This window comes from Oncorhynchus nerka, linkage group LG10 (assembly GCF_034236695.1).
Source record: "Oncorhynchus nerka isolate Pitt River linkage group LG10, Oner_Uvic_2.0, whole genome shotgun sequence".
NCBI lineage: Eukaryota > Metazoa > Chordata > Actinopteri > Salmoniformes > Salmonidae > Oncorhynchus > Oncorhynchus nerka.
The window spans coordinates 100,478,786-100,497,931 of NC_088405.1; the positions used below are offsets into that span (position 1 = coordinate 100,478,786).

General features: G+C 34.2%; 1 protein-coding gene across 1 annotated transcript in view; it reads left to right on the forward strand.

Moving 5' to 3' along the window:
• The window catches only part of LOC135573743 (B-cell receptor CD22-like), a 57,540-nt gene that overhangs the window by 26,947 nt on the left and 11,447 nt on the right, over nucleotides 1-19,146 (forward strand). The window contains exons 2-6 of the mRNA XM_065023438.1: nucleotides 5,341-5,604; nucleotides 7,420-7,683; nucleotides 7,915-8,103; nucleotides 17,336-17,605; nucleotides 18,784-19,068. Of these exons, the coding sequence (XP_064879510.1) occupies nucleotides 5,341-5,604; nucleotides 7,420-7,683; nucleotides 7,915-8,103; nucleotides 17,336-17,605; nucleotides 18,784-19,068 (1,272 nt within the window). The remainder of the gene's footprint in view (nucleotides 1-5,340; nucleotides 5,605-7,419; nucleotides 7,684-7,914; nucleotides 8,104-17,335; nucleotides 17,606-18,783; nucleotides 19,069-19,146) is intronic.

Here is a 19,146-nt window from a genome sequence, read left to right on the forward strand (position 1 = left end):
GAAGCATGGTGGTGGCAGCATCACGTCTGGAGGAAACCTTGAACCATCCCTACGGTGAAGCATGGTGGTGGCAGCATCACGTCTGGAGGAAACCTTGCACCATCCCTACGGTGAAGCATGGTGGTGGCAGCATCACGTCTGGATGAAACCTTACACCATCCCTATGGTGAAGCATGGTGGTGGCAGCATCACGTCTGGATGAAACCTTACACCATCCCTATGGTGAAGCATGGTGGTGGCAGCATCACGTCTGGAGGAAACCTTGGACCATCCCTACAGTGAAGCATGGTGGTGGCAGCGTGCGTAGAGGGTCTGAATACTAATGTAAATGTGATATTTCAAAAATGTATAAAAACCTGTTTTTTTATAGGGTAATGTGTGTAGATTGATGAGGAAAAATGAAATGTTTTAAAACATTTAAAAATAAGGCTGTAACGTAGCAAAATGTGGAAAAGAATGGAAGGGGTCTGAATACTTTCTGAATGCTCCGTACATATATGATACTTTAGATGCATTTATGGTTGTTAGGTAACTCACATGCTAATGGTCAGTGCCTTTATGGGTAAAGATGTAGTATAATGGGACATTTTCTACCCAATATATTCAATGTAAGGAACAATCATTTCTGAACCTTGAAATGTGGGTGGGGCAATGTGCTGGTGGAGGGATTATTAGCATATAATGGGGCATGGTCTAAAATATGTTGTATTTGTGCCAGCTGTTACTGGAAGTGTTGGGGCCTATTAGCATATTTGGGGGCTTGGTCTAAAATATGTTGTATTTGTGCCAGCTGTTACTGGAAGTGTTGGGGCCTATTAGCATATTTGGGGGCTTGGTCTAAAATATTTTGTATTTGTGCCAGCTGTTACTGGAAGTGTTGGGGCGTATTAGCATATTTGGGGCATGGTCTAAAATATGTTGTATTTGTGCCAGCTGTTACTGGAAGTGTTGGGGCTTATTAGCATATTTGGGGCTTGGTCTAAAATATGTTGTATTTGTGCCCGCTGTTACTGGAAGTGTTGGTGCGTATTAGCATATTTGGGGGCATGGTCTAAAATATGTTGTATTTGTGCCAGCTGTTACTGGATATTTGGGGGCATGGCTAAAATATGTTGTATTAGCATATTTGGAAGTGTTGGGGGGCATGGTCTAAAATATGTTGTATTTGTGCCAGCTGTTACTGGAAGTGTTGGGGGTAGGTATTAGTTAAAATAGTTTGCCAGGGTTAGCATGGTCTAAAATATGTTGTATTTGTGCCAGCTGTTACTGGAAGTGTTGGGGCTTGTTAGCATATTTGGGGGCATGGTCTAAAATATGTTGTATTTGTGCCAGCTGTTACTGGAAGTATTGGGGCTTGTTAGCATATTTGGGGGCTTGGTCTAAAATATGTTGTATTTGTGCCAGCTGTTACTGGAAGTGTTGGGGCGTATTAGCATATTTGGGGGCTTGGTCTAAAATATGTTGTATTTGTGCCAGCTGTTACTGGAAGTGTTGGGGCTTATTAGAATATTTGGGGGCTTGGTCTAAAATATGTTGTATTTGTGCCAGCTGTTACTGGAAGTGTTGGGGCTTGTTAGCATATTTGGGGGCATGGTCTAAAATATGTTGTATTTGTGCCAGATGTTACTGGAAGTGTTGGGGCTTATTAGCATATTTGGGGGCTTGGTCTAAAATATGTTGTATTTGTGCCAGCTGTTACTGGAAGTGTTGCTTATTAGGACTTGGTTAAAATATGTTTTGGGGGCATGGCATGGTCTAAAATATGTTGTATTTGTGCCAGCTGTTACTGGAAGTGTTGGGGCTTATTAGCATATTTGGGGGCATGGTCTAAAATATGTTGTATTTGTGCCAGATGTTACTGGAAGTGTTGGGGCTTATTAGCATATTTGGGGGCATGGTCTAAAATATGTTGTATTTGTGCCAGATGTTACTGGAAGTGTTGGGGCTTATTAGCATATTTGGGGCATGGTCTAAAATATGTTGTAGTTGTGGTAGATGTTACTTGAAGTGTTGCATAATTTGATTGTTTTGTTTTTACACATTTTGGTTGTGTTATAGTCTGAATGCCAGCTGTTACATGAAGGTCAATAATGTCAGGGAATGATGGTTTTATACATTGTTATAGATTAATAAATAATTCAAAGTTAAAATGTATCCTTGTAAATCATTTCAAGAGTAAATATTTGCTAACAATTCACATAACAACTTCCTCATTTTCATAAGATTATTTTTTTATGACTACCTCACACTCCCTCCTATTCATTAACTTTGGATGGTGTATATACACCCAGTCACTACAAAGATAGAGGTGTCCTTCCCTCATTCAATACACCCAGTCACTACCAAGATACAGGCATCCTTCCTTCATCAATACACCCAGTTACAGAGATACAGGCCTCCTTCCCCTCAGTGTTCAATACACCCAGTCACCAAAGATGTTACCCAGTCACTACAAAGTGTACAGGTGTCCTTATTATCAATACACCCAGTCACTACAAAGATACAGGCATCCTTCCTAACTCATTCATACACCCAGTCAGACAGTTACTCCTCTACACCCTCATACAAAGATACAGGCGTCCTTCCTAACTCATGGTCAATACACCCAGTCACTACCTCCCCTCCAAACTCAGTATCAACACCCAGTTACTACAAAGATACAGGCATCCTTCCTAACTCAGTGTATCAATACACCCAGTCAATACACCCAGTCACTACAGAGATAGGTGTCCTTCCTAAGTCCCCTCATTCATACAGAGATACCCCCTCCTCTCCCCTCATTCAGGAGAGAAGGTATCCCCCTTCCTCTGTACCCTTTTTCATCTGTCATTTAGGTTAGTATTGTTAATATGTTGTTGATCCATCAGTGTCACCCATTAACTCTGTCATTGTAGGTTAGTATTTCATCCCCTCAGTTTTCCTCAGCCATTAAACTCTGTCATTTAGGTTAGTTCATCCATCCTCTGTTTTATATTCATCCCCCCTCCTCTCCCCTCATTCATCCCCTCCTCTCCCCTCATTCATCCCCCTCCTCTCCCCTCATTCATTTTCCTCATTCATCCCCTCCCTTCATTCCCCTCCTCTCCCTCCTTCATCCTCCTCCTCTCCTCCTTCATTCATCCCCCTCCTCTCCCCTGTAACTATTCCCCCTCTCCCATCATTCATCCCTCCTCCTCTCCCTCATTCATCCCCCTGCTCTCCCCTCATTCATCCCCCTCCTCCCCCTCATTCACCCCCTCCTCTCCCCTCCTTCATCCCTCCTCCTCTCCCCTCATTCACCCCCCCTCCTCCTCTCCCCTCATTCATCCCCTCCTCCTCATTCCCCCTCCTCTCCCCTCATTCATCCCCTCCTCTCCCATCATTCATCCCTCCTCCTCTCCCCTCATTCATTCCCATTCCTCTCCCCTCATTCATCCCCTCCTCTCCCCCTCATTCATCCCCCTCCTCTCCCCTCATTCATCCCCCTCCTCTCCCCTCATTCATCCCCCTCCTCTCCCCTCATTCATCCCCCTCCTCTCCCCTCATTCATCCCCCTCCTCTCCCATCATTCATCCCTCCTCTCCATCCCCTCCCCTCATTCATCCCCCTCACTCTCCCCCTCATTCATCCCCTCCTCTCCCTCATTCATGTCCTTCCTCATTCATCCCCCCTCCTCTCCCCTCATTCCCCATCCCCTCCTTCTCCCCTCATTCATCCCTCTCCTCTCCCCTCATTCATCCCCCTCTCCTCATTCTCCCCTCATTCATCCCCCTCCTCTCCCCCCTCATTCATCCCCCTCCTCTCCCCTCATTCATCCCCTCCTCTCCCCTCATTCATCCCCCTCCTCTCCCCTCATTCATCCCCCTCCTCTCCCCTCATTCATCCCCCTCCTCTCCCCTCATTCATCCCCCTCCTCTCCCCTCCTTCATCCCCCTCCTCTCCCCTCCTTCATCCTCCTCCTCTCCCCTCATTCATCCCCCTCCTCTCCCCTGTAACTATTCCCCCCTCTCCCATCATTCATCCCTCCTCCTCTCCCCTCATTCATCCCCCCTGCTCTCCCCTCATTCATCCCCCTCCTCTCCCCTCATTCATTCCCCTCCTCTCCCCTCATTCATCCCCCTCCTCTCCCCTCATTCATTCCCTCCTCTCCCCCTCATTCATCCCCCCTCCTCTCCCCTCATTCATCCCCCTCCTCTCCCCTCATTCATCCCCCTCCTCTCCCCTCATTCATTCCCCTCCTCTCCCCTCATTCATCCCCCTCCTCTCCCCTCATTCATCTCCCCTCCTCATCCCCTCATTCATCCCCCTCCTCTCCCTCATTCATCCCCCTCCTCTCCCTCATTCATCCCCTCCTCTCCCTCATTCATCCCCCTCCTCTCCCCTCATTCATCCCCCTCCCCTCATTCATCCCCTCCCATCATTCATCCCTCCCTCCCCTCCTTCATCCCCTCCTTCATCCCCCTCCCCCATTCATCTCCCCTCCTTCATCCCCCTCCTCTCCCCTCATTCATCCCCTCCTCTCCCCTCATTCATTCCCCCCCCTCTCCCATCATTCATCTCCTCCCTCATTCATCTCCCCTCATTCATCCCCCCTCTCCCCTCATTCATCCCCCTCCTCTCCCCTCATTCATCCCCCTCCCTCCATTCTCCCCCCTCCCTCATTCATCCCTCCCTCCTCTCCCCTCATTCATCCCCCTCCTCTCCCCTCATTCATCCCCTCCTCTCCCCTGTAATTATTCCCCCTCTCCCATCATTCATCCCTCCTCCTCTCCCCTCATTCATTCATCCCCTCCTCTCCCCTCATTCATCCCCCTCCTAACTATTCCCCTCATCATTCATCCCCCTCCTCTCCCCTCATTCATCCCCCCCCCTCTCCCCTCATTCATCCCCCTCCTCTCCCCTCATTCATCCCCTCCTCTCCCCTGTAACTATTCCCCTCCCCTCTCCCCCCCTCATTCATCCCTCCTCCTCTCCCCTCATTCATCCCCCTCCTCATTCATCCCCTCATTCATCCCCTCATTCCCCCCTCCTCTCCCCTCATTCATCCCCCTCCTCTCCCTGTATCCCCTCCTAATTCCCCAGGTCGTTGCTGTAAATGAGAACGTGTTCTCAGTCAACTGACCTGGTAAAATAATGGATAAATATAAATAAAAAAAATATTTAAAAACTGTATCACCCCTGACCCCTGACCTCTGACCTCTGACCTTTTTTATTGGAGTGTATTCTTAATTAAAAATATATATAATCTGTCAGCTCAAACTGTTTTTTTTTGTGTTTGTTGCTGTTTTGTTGACATTAATTTGGTTTTATTAATTTGTTGACATGATAAGATGATCATTTTTATGTTTCCTTTCCTTCCAGATCCTCCCAGGAACACGTCAGTATCTGTGATTCCCTCTGGCGAAGTGTTAGAGGGCAGTTCAGTGACTCTGACCTGCAGCAGCGATGCCAACCCAGCAGGGATCAGCTACCGCTGGTACTCAGTGAGAGCGGGTGACACCAGATCTACAGGCTATGGGCCGGTCCTGAGGACCAAAATCTGGGCGGACAATACCCACTTCTACTGTGAAGCCAAGAATATGTGTGGAGCACATCATTCAACGATCACTAAAGTAACCGTGTGGTGTAAGTGTAGTGGAGTGTGTTCAAGCAACCAGAGTACAGTAAGCTTGTCTGTGGCCCTCTGTATCTCAGTTGGTAGAGCATAGCACTCCCTCCGTTCAGGGTTGTAGGTTCAGTTTCCGGGGGGGACCACCCATATGTTAAATGTATGCACGCATGACTTTAAGTTGCTTTTGGCTAAAAGTGTCTGCTTAAATGTCACTTACATTATAAATATCAACAAGGCTTTATGTCTTTTTTAAAAATTGAACCTTTATTTAACCAGGAAGGGCTCATTGAGATTTAAAATATTTTTTTCAAGAGCGTCCTGGCCAAGATAGGCAGCACCAAGTCATTACAAAAATTACAGACAAACAACATGAAAAACTACAAGTAATCTAGTAAAAACCATTTAATTCTCAAGTGTATAACAAAATCATAAAACAGCAAATTAAAGACATTGACAGGTCAGAGAATCAGCCTCAAAATCCTTCATCAGTGATTTAAAAACACCAATCGGGACAAGTTCTTCCAGTTTAAACGTATTTTGTAAGGTGTTCCAAGACGATGGCGCAGAAAAGCCCTTTTACCAAATTCAGTTCGGACATCTGGAACAGTTAGCAGGATAAAGTCCAGCGAACGAAGAGAGTACCCACCACATTTCTGAACAATAAAAATGCACAAATAAAAAGGTAGTAAACCCAAAATGGCTTTGTAAATAAAAGTCTACCAGTGACTGAGCCTACGAGTGACTAGAGAAGGCCAGCCAACCCTGGTATACAAAGTGCAGTGGTGCGTAAGGGTTTTGCAGGTTAAAATAAATATCAAAATGCCATGGTAAAGGGTGTCGATTGATTTCAAACACTGAGCGGAAGCATTCATATATAAAATATCCCCACAGTCTAGTAAAGGCATAAATGTAGCTAATACTAGCCTCCTGGCTTCAAAAGAAAAACATCCCAATTTCAGCTTAAATTTTTTTGAAAGCTGTTGAATATGCAATTTAAAAGAGAGTAAATATTCCAAGATATTTATATGAGGTTACAACCTCAATCTCCTTGCCCTGTCAGGTAATAACAGGTGAAAAGTTCAGAGGTCTATTTCTGGCATTAGAAAACACCATTAGTTTAGTTTTGTCAGTATTGAGGATAAGCTTCAATTGACACAAGGTATGTTGAACAGTATAAAAAGCAGTTTGCAAGTTCTGGAAAGCTTTTGTGAGAGATGAGGCACAACAATAAATAACAGTACCATCAGCATAAAAATGAAGTTGTGCATTTTGGACATTTTTGTCTAAATCATTTATATAAATAGTGAATAAGAGAGGACCAAGTACAGAGCCTTGTGGCACACCATTACAGACAGACAATTTAACAGACATGAGCCCATCCAACAGAGTGCACTGAGTTCTATCAGACAGATGGTTAGCAAACCATGCAACTGCATGCTCTGAAAGACCTACACTCGACAATCTCTGCCTTAGTATAGCATGATCAACTGTATCAAAAGCCTTAGAGAGATCAGTAAAAAGTGAGACACAGTGCTGTTCTTTGTCAAGGGCTTCAGTGATATCATTTAAAACCTTCATGGCTGCTGTAATTGTGCTATGCTTCTTCCTGAAGCCCGATTGGTACATTGATAAAAAATAGAGTTAGTAAATAAAAACTATTTTAGCTGTTCACTCACAAGGGTTTAGCTCAGTAGACTAACATAGTCTCGAGTCTGTAAAGATACATAAGCCTATATAATACTGGTGTTAAAAAGGCTTTAGCTCAGGAGGCTAATGAAGCCTTGAGTCACACATACAGTATAACATGTGTATTGTCTATTTCCCTCCAGATGGTCCTAAAACCATGTCAGTGTCAGTCACCCCATCTGGACCCGTGTTTGATGGTGCGATGGTGAATCTGACCTGCAGCAGCAATGGCAACCCACCAGTAAGCAGCTTCACTTGGTACAGTGTGAAGGGAGACCAGGCGACACGGCTTGGGGTTGGGACGAGGCTAGAGACCAGTGTGTCTGCAGAAGTCCACCAGTTTTACTGTGAGGGCAGAAACGACCACGGAGGACAGAACTCAACGCTGATAGAAGTGGTTGTACAGTGTATGTATACTGTAGCTACAAGACCAATTCAACCATCGCCAAACATTTTTGACAGTTATTCAACAATGCTGTTCTTGTTCTTCTTGTTTTTCTTCTTGTTCTTTTTCTTGTTCTTTTTCTTGTTCTTTTTCTTCTTGTTGTTCTTCTTGTTGTTCTTGTTCTTCTTGTTCTTCTTGTTGTTATTGTTCTTGTTCTTGTTGTGTATTAATGCAGATACCAATCTCTCTCCAGATCCTCCCAGAAACACGTCAGTATCAGTGAATTCCTCTGGTCCAGTGTTGAAGGGCAGTTCAGTGACTCTGACCTGCATCAGTGATGCCAACCCACCAGTGTCCAGCTATAACTGGTACTCAGTCGACGAGAGCGAAACACGCAGTGTGATAGGAGTTGAACAGATGTACACAGTAGCTAATGTCCATGGTAATACACAGTACTTCTGCATAGCTAAAAATCAACACGGATCGGACAATTCAACAACGCTCCAGCTCGACATTCAGTGTACGTTTTAATATCAGAAACATCATGTAATCTGCCCCCAAATGGGACAGGGCCATGTTGTTGATGCAAGTCAGTGGTCATGTTTACCAAGCAATGAGTATTTTGGAGGGTCACCCACTTAAATTCTAGATCTGGTCAACCACATTGCTTCCATTATCCGATGGATTAACATTTAAATGTTGTTGGGTCATGGCCCTTGTTGGGTCATGGCCCTTGTTGGGTCATGGCCCTTGTTGGGTCATGGCCCTTGTTGGGTCATGGCCGACCCTTGTTGGGTCATGGCCGACCCTTGTTGGGTCATGGCCGACCCTTGTTGGGTCATGGCCGACCCTTGTTGGGTCATGGCCAACCTTGTTGGGTCATGGCCGACCCTTGTTGGGTCATGGCCGACCCTTGTTGGGTCATGGCCGACCCTTGTTGGGTCATGGCCGACCCTTGTTGGGTCATGGCCAACCTTGTTGGGTCATGGCACAACAATGTCTGGGAACCACTGATTTATAAACACAATCTGATAAACACAGGCTAGTAATTTCACAAAGGTCTGTTGTAATGGTGTTAGTCACAGTAGACATACTATTAATATCTGTAGTCAAAGTAGTTATAGTAGGTATAATAGTTATAGTAGTTATAGTAGTGGTAGTAGTTATAGTAGTTATAATAGTTATAGTAGGTATAATAGTTATAGTAGCTATAATAGTTATAGTAGTTATAGTAGTTATATAATAGTAGTTATAGTAGTATAATATAGTAGTAGGTATAGTTATAGTAGGTATAATAGTTATAGTAGTATAGTAGGTATAATAGTTATAGTAGTTATATAGTTATAGTAGTTATAGTAGTATATATAGTAGTATAATAGTTATAGGTAGTTATAGTTATAGTTATAGTATAATAGTTATAGTAGGTATAATAGTTATAGTAGTTATAATAGTTATAGTAGGTATAGTAGTTATAGTAGGTATAATAGTTATAGTAGTTATAGTAGGTATAATAGTTATAGTAGTTATAGTAGTTATAGTAGGTATAATAGTTATAGTAGTTATAGTAGTTATAATAGTTATAGTAGGTATATAGTAGGTATAATAGTTATAGTAGTTATAGTAGTTATAGTAGGTATAGTAGTTAATAGTTATAGTAGTTATAGTAGTTATAGTAGGTATAGTTATAGTTATAATAGTATATAGTTATAGTAGTATATAGTTATAGTAGTTATAGTAGTATATAGTAGGTATAGTTATAGTAGGTATAATAGTTATAGTAGTTATAGTAGTTATAGTAGGTATAATAGTTATAGTAGTTATAATAGTTATAGTAGTATAATAGTTATAGTAGGTATAATAGTTATAGTAGTTATAGTAGTTATAATAGTTAGTTATAGTAGGTATAATAGTTATAGTAGTTATAATAGTTATAGTAGTTATAGTAGTTATAGTAGTTATAGTAGTTATAATAGTTATAGTAGGTATAATAGTTATAGTAGTTATAATAGTTATAGTAGTTATATAATAGTTATAATAGTTATAGTAGTTATAATAGTATATAGTTATAGTAGTTATAGTAGGTATATAGTTATAGTTATAATAGTTATAGTAGGTAGTTATAGTAGTTATAGTAGGTATAATAGTTATAGTAGGTATAATAGTTATAGTAGTTATAGTTATAGTAGTTATAGTATAGTAGTTATAATAGTTATAGTAGTTATAGTAGTTATAGTAGTTATAGTAGGTATAATAGTTATAGTAGGTATAATAGTTATAGTAGGTATAATAGTTATAGTAGGTATAGTAGGTATAATAGTTATAATAGTTATAGTAGGTATAGTAGTTATAGTAGTTATAGTAGGTATAATAGTTATAATAGTTATAGTAGTTATAGTAGTTATAGTAGTATAATAGTTATAGTAGTTATAATAGTTATAGTAGTTATAATAGTTATAATAGTTATAGTAGTTATAGTAGTTATATAGTATAATAGTTATAGTAGGTATAATAGTTATAGTAGGTATAATAGTTATAGTAGTTATAGTAGGTATAATAGTTATAGTAGGTATAATAGTTATAGTAGGTATAATAGTTATAGGTATAATAGTTATAGTAGGTATATAGTTATAGTTATAGTAGTTATAGTAGTTATAGTAATAGTTATAGTAGGTATAATAGTTATAGTAGTTATAGTAGTAGTTATAGTAGGTATAATAGTTATAGTAGTTATAGTAGTTATAGTAGGTATAATAGTTATAGTAGGTATAATAGTTATAGTAGGTTATAGTAGTTATAATAGTTATAATAGTTATAGTAGTTATATAGTTATAGTAGGTATAATAGTTATAGTTATAGTAGTTATAATAGGTAGTTATATAGTTATAGTATATATAGGTATATAGTTATAGTTATAGTAGTTATATAGTTATAGTTATAATAGTTATAGTAGGTATAATAGTTATAGTTATAATAGTTATAATAGTTATATAGTTATAGTAGTTATAATAGTTATAGTAGGTATAATAGTTATATAGTAGGTATAATAGTTATAGTAGGTATAATAGTTATAATAGTTATAATAGTATATAGTTATAGTAGGTATAATAGTTATAGTAGTTATAGTAGTTATATAGTTATAGTAGGTATTATAGTAGTTAGTTATAGTAGTTATAATAGTTATAGTAGGTATAATAGTTATAGTAGTTATAGTAGGTATAATAGTTATAGTAGTTATAGTAGTTATAATAGTTATAGTAGGTATAATAGTTATAGTAGTAGTTATAATAGTTATAGTTATAGGTATAATAGTTATAGTAGTTATATAGTAGGTATAATAGTTAGTTATAGTAGGTATAATAGTTATAGTAGGTATAATAGTTATAGTAGTTATAGTAGTTATAGTAGTTATAGTAGTTATAATAGTTATAGTAGGTATAATAGTTATAGTAGTTAGTAGTTATAGTAGTTATAGTAGTTATAATAGTTATAGTAGTTATAATAGTTATAGTAGTATAATATAGTAGGTATATAGTAGTTATAGTTATAGTAGTTTATAGTTATAGTTAATAGTTATAGTAGTTATAATAGTTATAGTAGGTATAATAGTTATAGTAGTTATAATAGTTATAGTAGTTATAGTAGGTATAATAGTTATAGTAGGTATAATAGTTATAGTAGGTATAATAGTTATAGTAGGTATAATAGTTATAGTAGGTATAATAGTTATAGTAGTTATAATAGTTATAGTAGTTATAATAGTTATAGTAGTTATAGTATAATAGTTATAGTAGGTATAATAGTTATAGTAGTTATAGTAGTTATAATAGTTATAGTAGTTATAGTAGGTATAATAGTTATAGTAGTTATAATAGTATATAGTTATAGTAGGTATAATAGTTATATAATAGTTATAGTAGGTAGTTAATAGTTATAGTAGTATAATAGTTATAGTAGTTATAGTAGGTATATATAGTTATAGTAGTATATTAGTTATAGTAGGTATAATAGTATAATAGTTATAGTAGTATATAGTTATAGTTATAGTAGTTATAGTAGGTTATAGTAGTTATAGTTATAGTAGGTATAGTATAGTAGGTATAATAGTTATAGGTAGTTATAGTAGTTATATAGTTATAGTAGTTATAGTATAGTAGTTATAATAGTTATAGTAGTTATAATAGTTATAATAGTTATAGTAGTTATAGTAGGTATAATAGTTATAGTAGTAGTTATAGTATATATAGTTATAGTTATAGTTATATAGTTATAGTTATATAGTATAATAGTTATAATAGTTATAGTAGTTATAATAGTTATAGTAGTTATAGTAGTAGTAGTTATAGTAGTTATAGTAGGTATAATAGTTATAGTAGGTTATAGTTATAGTAGTTATAATAGTTTAGTAGTATAATAGTTATAATAGTTATAGTAGTTATAGTAGTTATATAGTTATAGTTATAGTAGTTATAGTAGTTATAATAGTTATAGTAGTTATAGTAGTTATAGTAGTTATAATAGTTATAGTAGGTATAGTAGTTATAATAGTTATAGTAGTTATAATAGGTATAGTAGGTATAATAGTTATAGTAGTTATAATAGTTATAGTAGGTATAATAGTTATAATAGTTATAGTAGTAATAGTTATAGTAGTTAGTTATAGTAGTAGTTATAATAGTTATAGTAGTTATAGTTATAGTAGTTATAATAGTTATAGTAGGTATAATAGTTATAGTAGTTATATAGTTATAGTAGGTATAATAGTTATAGTAGGTATAATAGTTATAGTAGGTATAATAGTTATAGTAGTTATAATAGTTATAGTAGTTATAATAGTTATAGTAGTTATAATAGTTATAGTATAATAGTTATAGTAGGTATAATAGTTATAGTATAATAGTTATATAGTATAGTAGTTATATAGTATAATAGTTATTAGGTATAGTAGTTATAGTAGTTATAGTAGTTATAATAGTAGTAGGTATAATAGTTATATAGGTTATAGTAGTTATATAGTTATAATAGTTATAGTTATAATAGTTATAGTAGGTATAATAGTTATAGTAGTTATAATAGTTAGTATAGTAGTATAATAGTTATAGTAGTTATATAGTTATATAGTTATAGTAGGTATAATAGTTATAGTAGGTAGTTATATAGTTATAGTAGTATATAGGTATAGTAGTTATAGTAGGTATAATAGTTATAGTAGTTATAGTTATAATAGTAGTATATAGTAGTTATAGTATAATAGTTTAGTTATAGTATAATAGGTATAATAGTTATAGTAGTATATAGTAGTTATAGTAGGTATAATAGTTATAGTAGTAGTTATAGTAGTTATAGGTATAATAGTTATATAGGTATAATAGTTATAGTAGGTATAATAGTTATAGTAGTTATAGTAGTTATAGTAGGTATAATAGTTATAGTAGTTATAGTAGTTATAGTAGTTATAGTAGTGGTAGTAGGTATAATAGTTATAGTAGTTATAGTAGGTATAATAGTTATAGTAGTTATAATATAGTAGTATAGTTATAATAGTTATAGTTATAGTAGTTATAGTAGTTATAGTAGGTATAGTAGTTATAGTAGGTATATAGTTATAGTAGGTATAGTAGTTATAGTAGGTATAGTAGTTATAGTAGGTATAATAGTTATAGTAGGTAGTTATAGTAGTTATAGTTATAGTAGTAGTATAGTTATAATAGTTATAGTAGGTTATAATAGTTATAGTAGGTATAATAGTTATAGTAGTTATAGTAGTTATAGTAGTTATATAGTTATATAGTTATAGTAGGTATAATAGTTATAGTTATAGTTATAGTAGGTATAATAGTTATAGGTATAATAGTTATAGTAGTATAATAGTTTATAGTAGGTATAATAGTTATAGTATAGTTATAATAGTTATAGTAGGTAGTTAATAGTTATAGTAGGTTATAGTAGTTATAGTAGTTATAGTAGGTATATAGTTATAGTTATAGTAGGTATAATAGTTATAGTAGTTATAGTAGGTATAATAATAGTTATAGTAGGTATAATAGTTATAGTAGGTATAATAGTTATATAGTTATAGTTATAATAGTTATAGTAGGTATAATAGTTATAGTTATAGGTATAATAGTTATAGTAGTAGTTATAGTAGTTATAATAGTATATAGTTATAGTTATAGTATAATAGTTTATAGTAGGTATAGTAGTTATAGTAGTTATAGTAGTTATATAGTTATAGTAGTTATAGTAGTTATAGTAGGTATAATAGTTATAGTAGGTATAATAGTTATAGTAGGTATAATAGTTATAGTAGGTAGTTATATAGTTATAGTAGTATAATAGTTATAGTAGTTATAATAGTTATAGTAGTATATAGTTATAGTAGGTATAGTAGTTATAATAGTTATAGTTATAGTAGGTATAATAGTTATAGTAGTTATAATAGTTATAGTAGTTTAGTTATAGTAGTTATAGTAGTTATAGTAGGTATAATAGTTATAGTAGGTTATAGTAGTAGTTATAGTAGTTATAGTAGTATAGTAGTTATAGTAGGTATAATAGTTATAGTAGTTATAGTAGGTATAATAGTAGGTATAATAGTTATAGTAGGTATAATAGTTATAGTAGGTATAATAGTTATAGTAGTTATAATAGTTATAGTAGGTATAATAGTTATAGTAGTTATAGTAGGTATAATAGTTATAGTAGTTATAGTAGTTATAGTAGTTATAATAGTTATAGTAGTATAATAGTTATTATATAGTAGTTATAGTAGTTATAATAGTTATAGTTATAATAGTTATAATAGTTATAATAGTTAGTTATAGTAGGTATAGTAGTTATAATAGTTATAGTAGGTATAATAGTTATAGTAGTTATAATAGTTATATAGGTATAGTTATAGTAGGTTATATAGTTATAGTATAGTAGGTATAATAGTTATAGGTAGTTATAGTAGTATAATAGTTATAGTAGTATAATAGTTATAGTAGGTATAATAGTTATAGTAGTTATATAGTTATAGTAGTATAATAGTTATAGTAGGTATAATAGTTTAGTAGTAGGTATTATAGTAGTTATAGTAGGTATAATAGTTATAGTAGTATATAATAGTAGTTATAGGTATAATAGTTATAGTAGTTATAATAGTTATATAGTTATAATAGTTTATAGTTATAGTAGGTATTATAGTTATAGTTATAGTAGTTATAATAGTTATAGTAGTATAGTAGGTATAATAGTTATAGTAGTTATAGTAGTTATAATAGTTATATAGTTATAGTAGGTATAATAGTAGTTATAGTATAATAGTTAGTTATAGGTTATAATAGTTATAGTAGTTATAGTAGTTATAGTAGGTATAATAGTTATAGTAGTTATAATAGTTATAATAGTTATAGTAGTTATAGTAGTTATAGTAGGTATAATAGTTATATAGTTATAGTATATAGTAGTTATAGTTATAGTAGTTATAATAGTTATAGTAGGTATAATATAGTAGGTATAGTAGTTATAGTAGTTATAGTAGGTATAATAGTTATAGTAGTTATAATAGTTATAGTAGTATAATAGTTATAGTAGGTATAATAGTTATAGTAGTTATAATAGTTATAGTAGTTATAGTAGGTATAATAGTTATAGTAGTTATAGTAGTTATAGTAGTTATAGTAGTTATAATAGTTATAGTAGTATAATAGTTATAGTAGTAGTAGTATAATAGTTATAGTAGGTATAATAGTTATAGTAGTAGTTATAGTAGTTATAGTAGTTATAGTAGGTATAATAGTTATAGTAGTTATAGTAGGTATAGTAGTTATAGTAGTTATAGTAGTTATAGTAGTTATAGTAGGTATAATAGTTATAGTAGTTATAGTAGTTATAGTAGTTATAGTAGTTATAGTAGGTATAGTTATAGTAGTTATAGTAGTTATAGTAGGTATAATAGTTATAGTAGTTATAGTAGTTATAGTAGGTATAATAGTTATAGTATAATAGTTATAGTAGTTATAGTAGGTAATAGTTATAGTAGTTATAATAGTTATAGTAGTTATAGTAGGTATAATAGTTATAGTAGGTATAATAGTTATAGTAGTTATAGTAGTTATAGTAGTTATAATAGTTATAGTAGGTTATAGTAGTTATAGTAGGTATAATAGTTATAGTAGTTATAGTAGGTATAATAGTTATATAGTGGTAGTTATAATAGTTATAGTAGTTATAGTAGTTATAGTTATAGTAGTTATAGTAGTTATAGTAGTTATAGTAGTTATAATAGTTATAGTAGTTATAGTAGGTATAATAGTTATAGTAGTTATAGTATAATAGTTATATAGTTATATAGTAGTTATAGTTATATAGTTATAGTAGTATAATAGTTATAGTAGTATAATAGTTATAGTATAATAGTTATAGTAGTTATAGTAGTTATAATAGGTTATAATAGTTATAGTAGGTATAATAGTTATAGTAGTTATAGTAGTAGTTATAATAGTTATAGTAGGTATAGTAGTTAGTAGGTATAATAGTTATAGTTATAATAGTTATAGGTATAATAGTTATAGTAGTTATAATAGTTATAGTAGTTATAATAGTTATAGTAGTTATAATAGTTATAGTAGTTAGCAGGTAGTAGTAGGTATAATAGTTATAGTAGTATATAGTAGTTATAGTAGTTATAATAGTTATAGTAGGTATAATAGTTATAGTAGGTATAATAGTTATAGTAGGTATAATAGTTATAGTAGGTATAATAGTTATAATAGGTATAATAGTTATAGTAGTTATAGTAGTTATAGTAGGTATAATAGTTATAATAGTTATAATAGTTATAGTTATAATAGTTATAGTAGTTATAGTAGTTATAATAGTTATAGTAGGTATAATAGTTATAGTAGGTATAATAGTTATAGTAGTTATAATAGTTATAATAGTTATAGTAGTTATAATAGTTATAGTAGTATAGTTATAGTAGTTATAATAGTTATATAGTAGGTATAATAGTTATAATAGTTATAGTAGTTATAATAGTTATAGTAGGTATAATAGTAGCAGTTATTAGTTATATAGTTATAATAGGTTATAGTAGCAGTTATAGTAGTTATAATAGTTATAGTAGGTATAATAGTTATAATAGTTATAGTAGTATAATAGTTATAGTAGGTATAATAGTTATAATAGTTATAGTAGTTATAATAGTTATAGTAGGTATAATAGTTATAGTAGGTATAATAGTTATAGTTATAATAGGTATAATAGTTATAGTAGGTATAATAGTTATAGTAGTTATAGTAGTTATAATAGTTATAGTAGTTATAATAGTTATAGTAGGTATAGTAGTTATAGTAGTTATAATAGTTATAGTAGGTATAATAGTTATAATAGTTATAGTAGGTATAATAGTTATAGTAGTCAATAGTTATAGTAGGTATAGTAGTTATAGTAGTTATAATAGTTATAGTAGTTATAGTAGGTATAGTAGGTATAGTAGTTATAGTAGTTATAGTAGGTATAATAGTTATAGTAGTTATAGTAGTTATAGTAGTTATAGTAGTTATAGTAGTTATAGTAGGTATAGTAGGTATAGTAGTTATAGTAGTTATAGTAGGTATAATAGTTATAGTAGTCGTAGTATCAATTGTTGTGCTTTCAGAGCTGATGGTAATTCTGTCCTTTCCCTCCAGATCCTCCCAGGAACACGTCAGTATCTGTGAGTCCCTCTGATTCTGTGTTAGAGGACAGTTCAGTGACTCTGACCTGCAGCAGCGATGCCAACCCACCAGTGACCAGGTACCGCTGGTACTCAGTGAGAGAGGGGAAGGAGGACTATGTGGCCTCTGGACAAAAACTAATCCAGGCCACAATGAATGTTATTGACGGAAGAGAATACTACTGTAAAGCCCAAAATCATCATGGAGAGGATCAGTCAGCGACTACAAACGCATCTATGGAGTGTAAGTGAGGTTGCAAAATTCCGTAACTCTCCCAAAATATTCAGGTTTTTTTTCTTCTCACCTTTCTGGGGCCGAGGGTAGAATTGAGTTGTTTGGATGAATGAGGTGCCCTATGTAAACTGCCTGTTACTCAGGCCCGGAAGCTAGGACATGCATATAATTGGTATTATTTTATAGAAAACACTCCAAAGTTTCCAAAACGGTTAAAATAATGTATGTGAGTATAACAGAACTGATATAGCAGGCAAAAACCTGAGGAAATTCCATCCAGGAAATGCTATTATTTTGAAATGGCTGTTTTTCCATTGAAAGCCTACCCACCATACAAACACTTATGACCCAGTTCACGATCCCTATGGCTTCCACTACATGTGGCCAGTCTTTAGGCATTGTTGCAGGCTTTTACTCTGAAAAATGAGGGAGAAACACCACCTTTAATGAGAGGACAGTGGAAATTTCCAGACATGAGTCCAGCGCGTGACCGGGAGTGCACCTTTTTTGTTTTTCCTTTTTCTATTGACGAAGCTTTTGTCCGGTTGAAATATGATTGATTATTTATGACAAAAACAACCTGAGGATTGATTATATAAACATAAAGAGGGACTTTATTGAACAAAACTATTGTGAAACTGGGAGTCTTGTGAGTGCAACCATATGAAGATCATCAAAGGTAAGTGATTAATTTTATCTCTATTTCTGACTTGTGTAAATAACTCCTCTACTTGGCTGTTTGTAATGATTTGCGGGCTGGGCGCTGTTCTCAGATAATCGCATGGTATGCTTTCCCCGTAAAGCCTTTTTGAAATCTGACACAGCGGTTGGATTAACAGGAAGTTGATCTTTAAGCCGATGTATAACACTTGTATCCTTTATGTATGTTTATTATGAGAATTTCTGTTTTGTTGAGTTTCACGCTCTACAATTTCACCGGATGTTGACCAGGTGTTCCGCTAGCGCTACCCTGGTTGGTAGATTTTGGGAAAGTTATCACATTGTTGTAACCCTAGGTGTAACCCTAGATGTTATTGTTTTTTCTCCTCAATCAAACATTTGCTCGTTAGCAATGAATTAAACAGAATGAGTTATCAAAGTTTCATAAACTATAAAATAAGGATGAAGGTCAAACTTGAATAGAAAATGTTAATTCCCCTCCTTGTTCTTCTGTCTCTTCTTTCTAGTTGCTCCTCAGATCTCATCCTCCTCTCGCTGCCTCCACTCCGGATCTCAGGTCAGCTGTACCTGTGACAGCCACGCTAACCCCGCCCCCTTGGTGCAGTGGCGTCTGTCTGGCCGACATGTCAATCCTTCCACAGCCACGGCCATCAGGGAGGAGCCTCTGGGCAGAATTGGCCTCAGGAGCACTCTGACCATCCGTCAATCACAAGAAGACACGCCCACTGCACTTTGCCTCAGCTCCAACTCTCAGGGCTCTGCCAGTCTGCAGCTTTGTGTCACCTCCACAGGTAAGACACACCTCCACAGGTAAGACACACCTCCACAGGTAAGACACACCTCCACAGGTAAGACACACCTCCACAGGT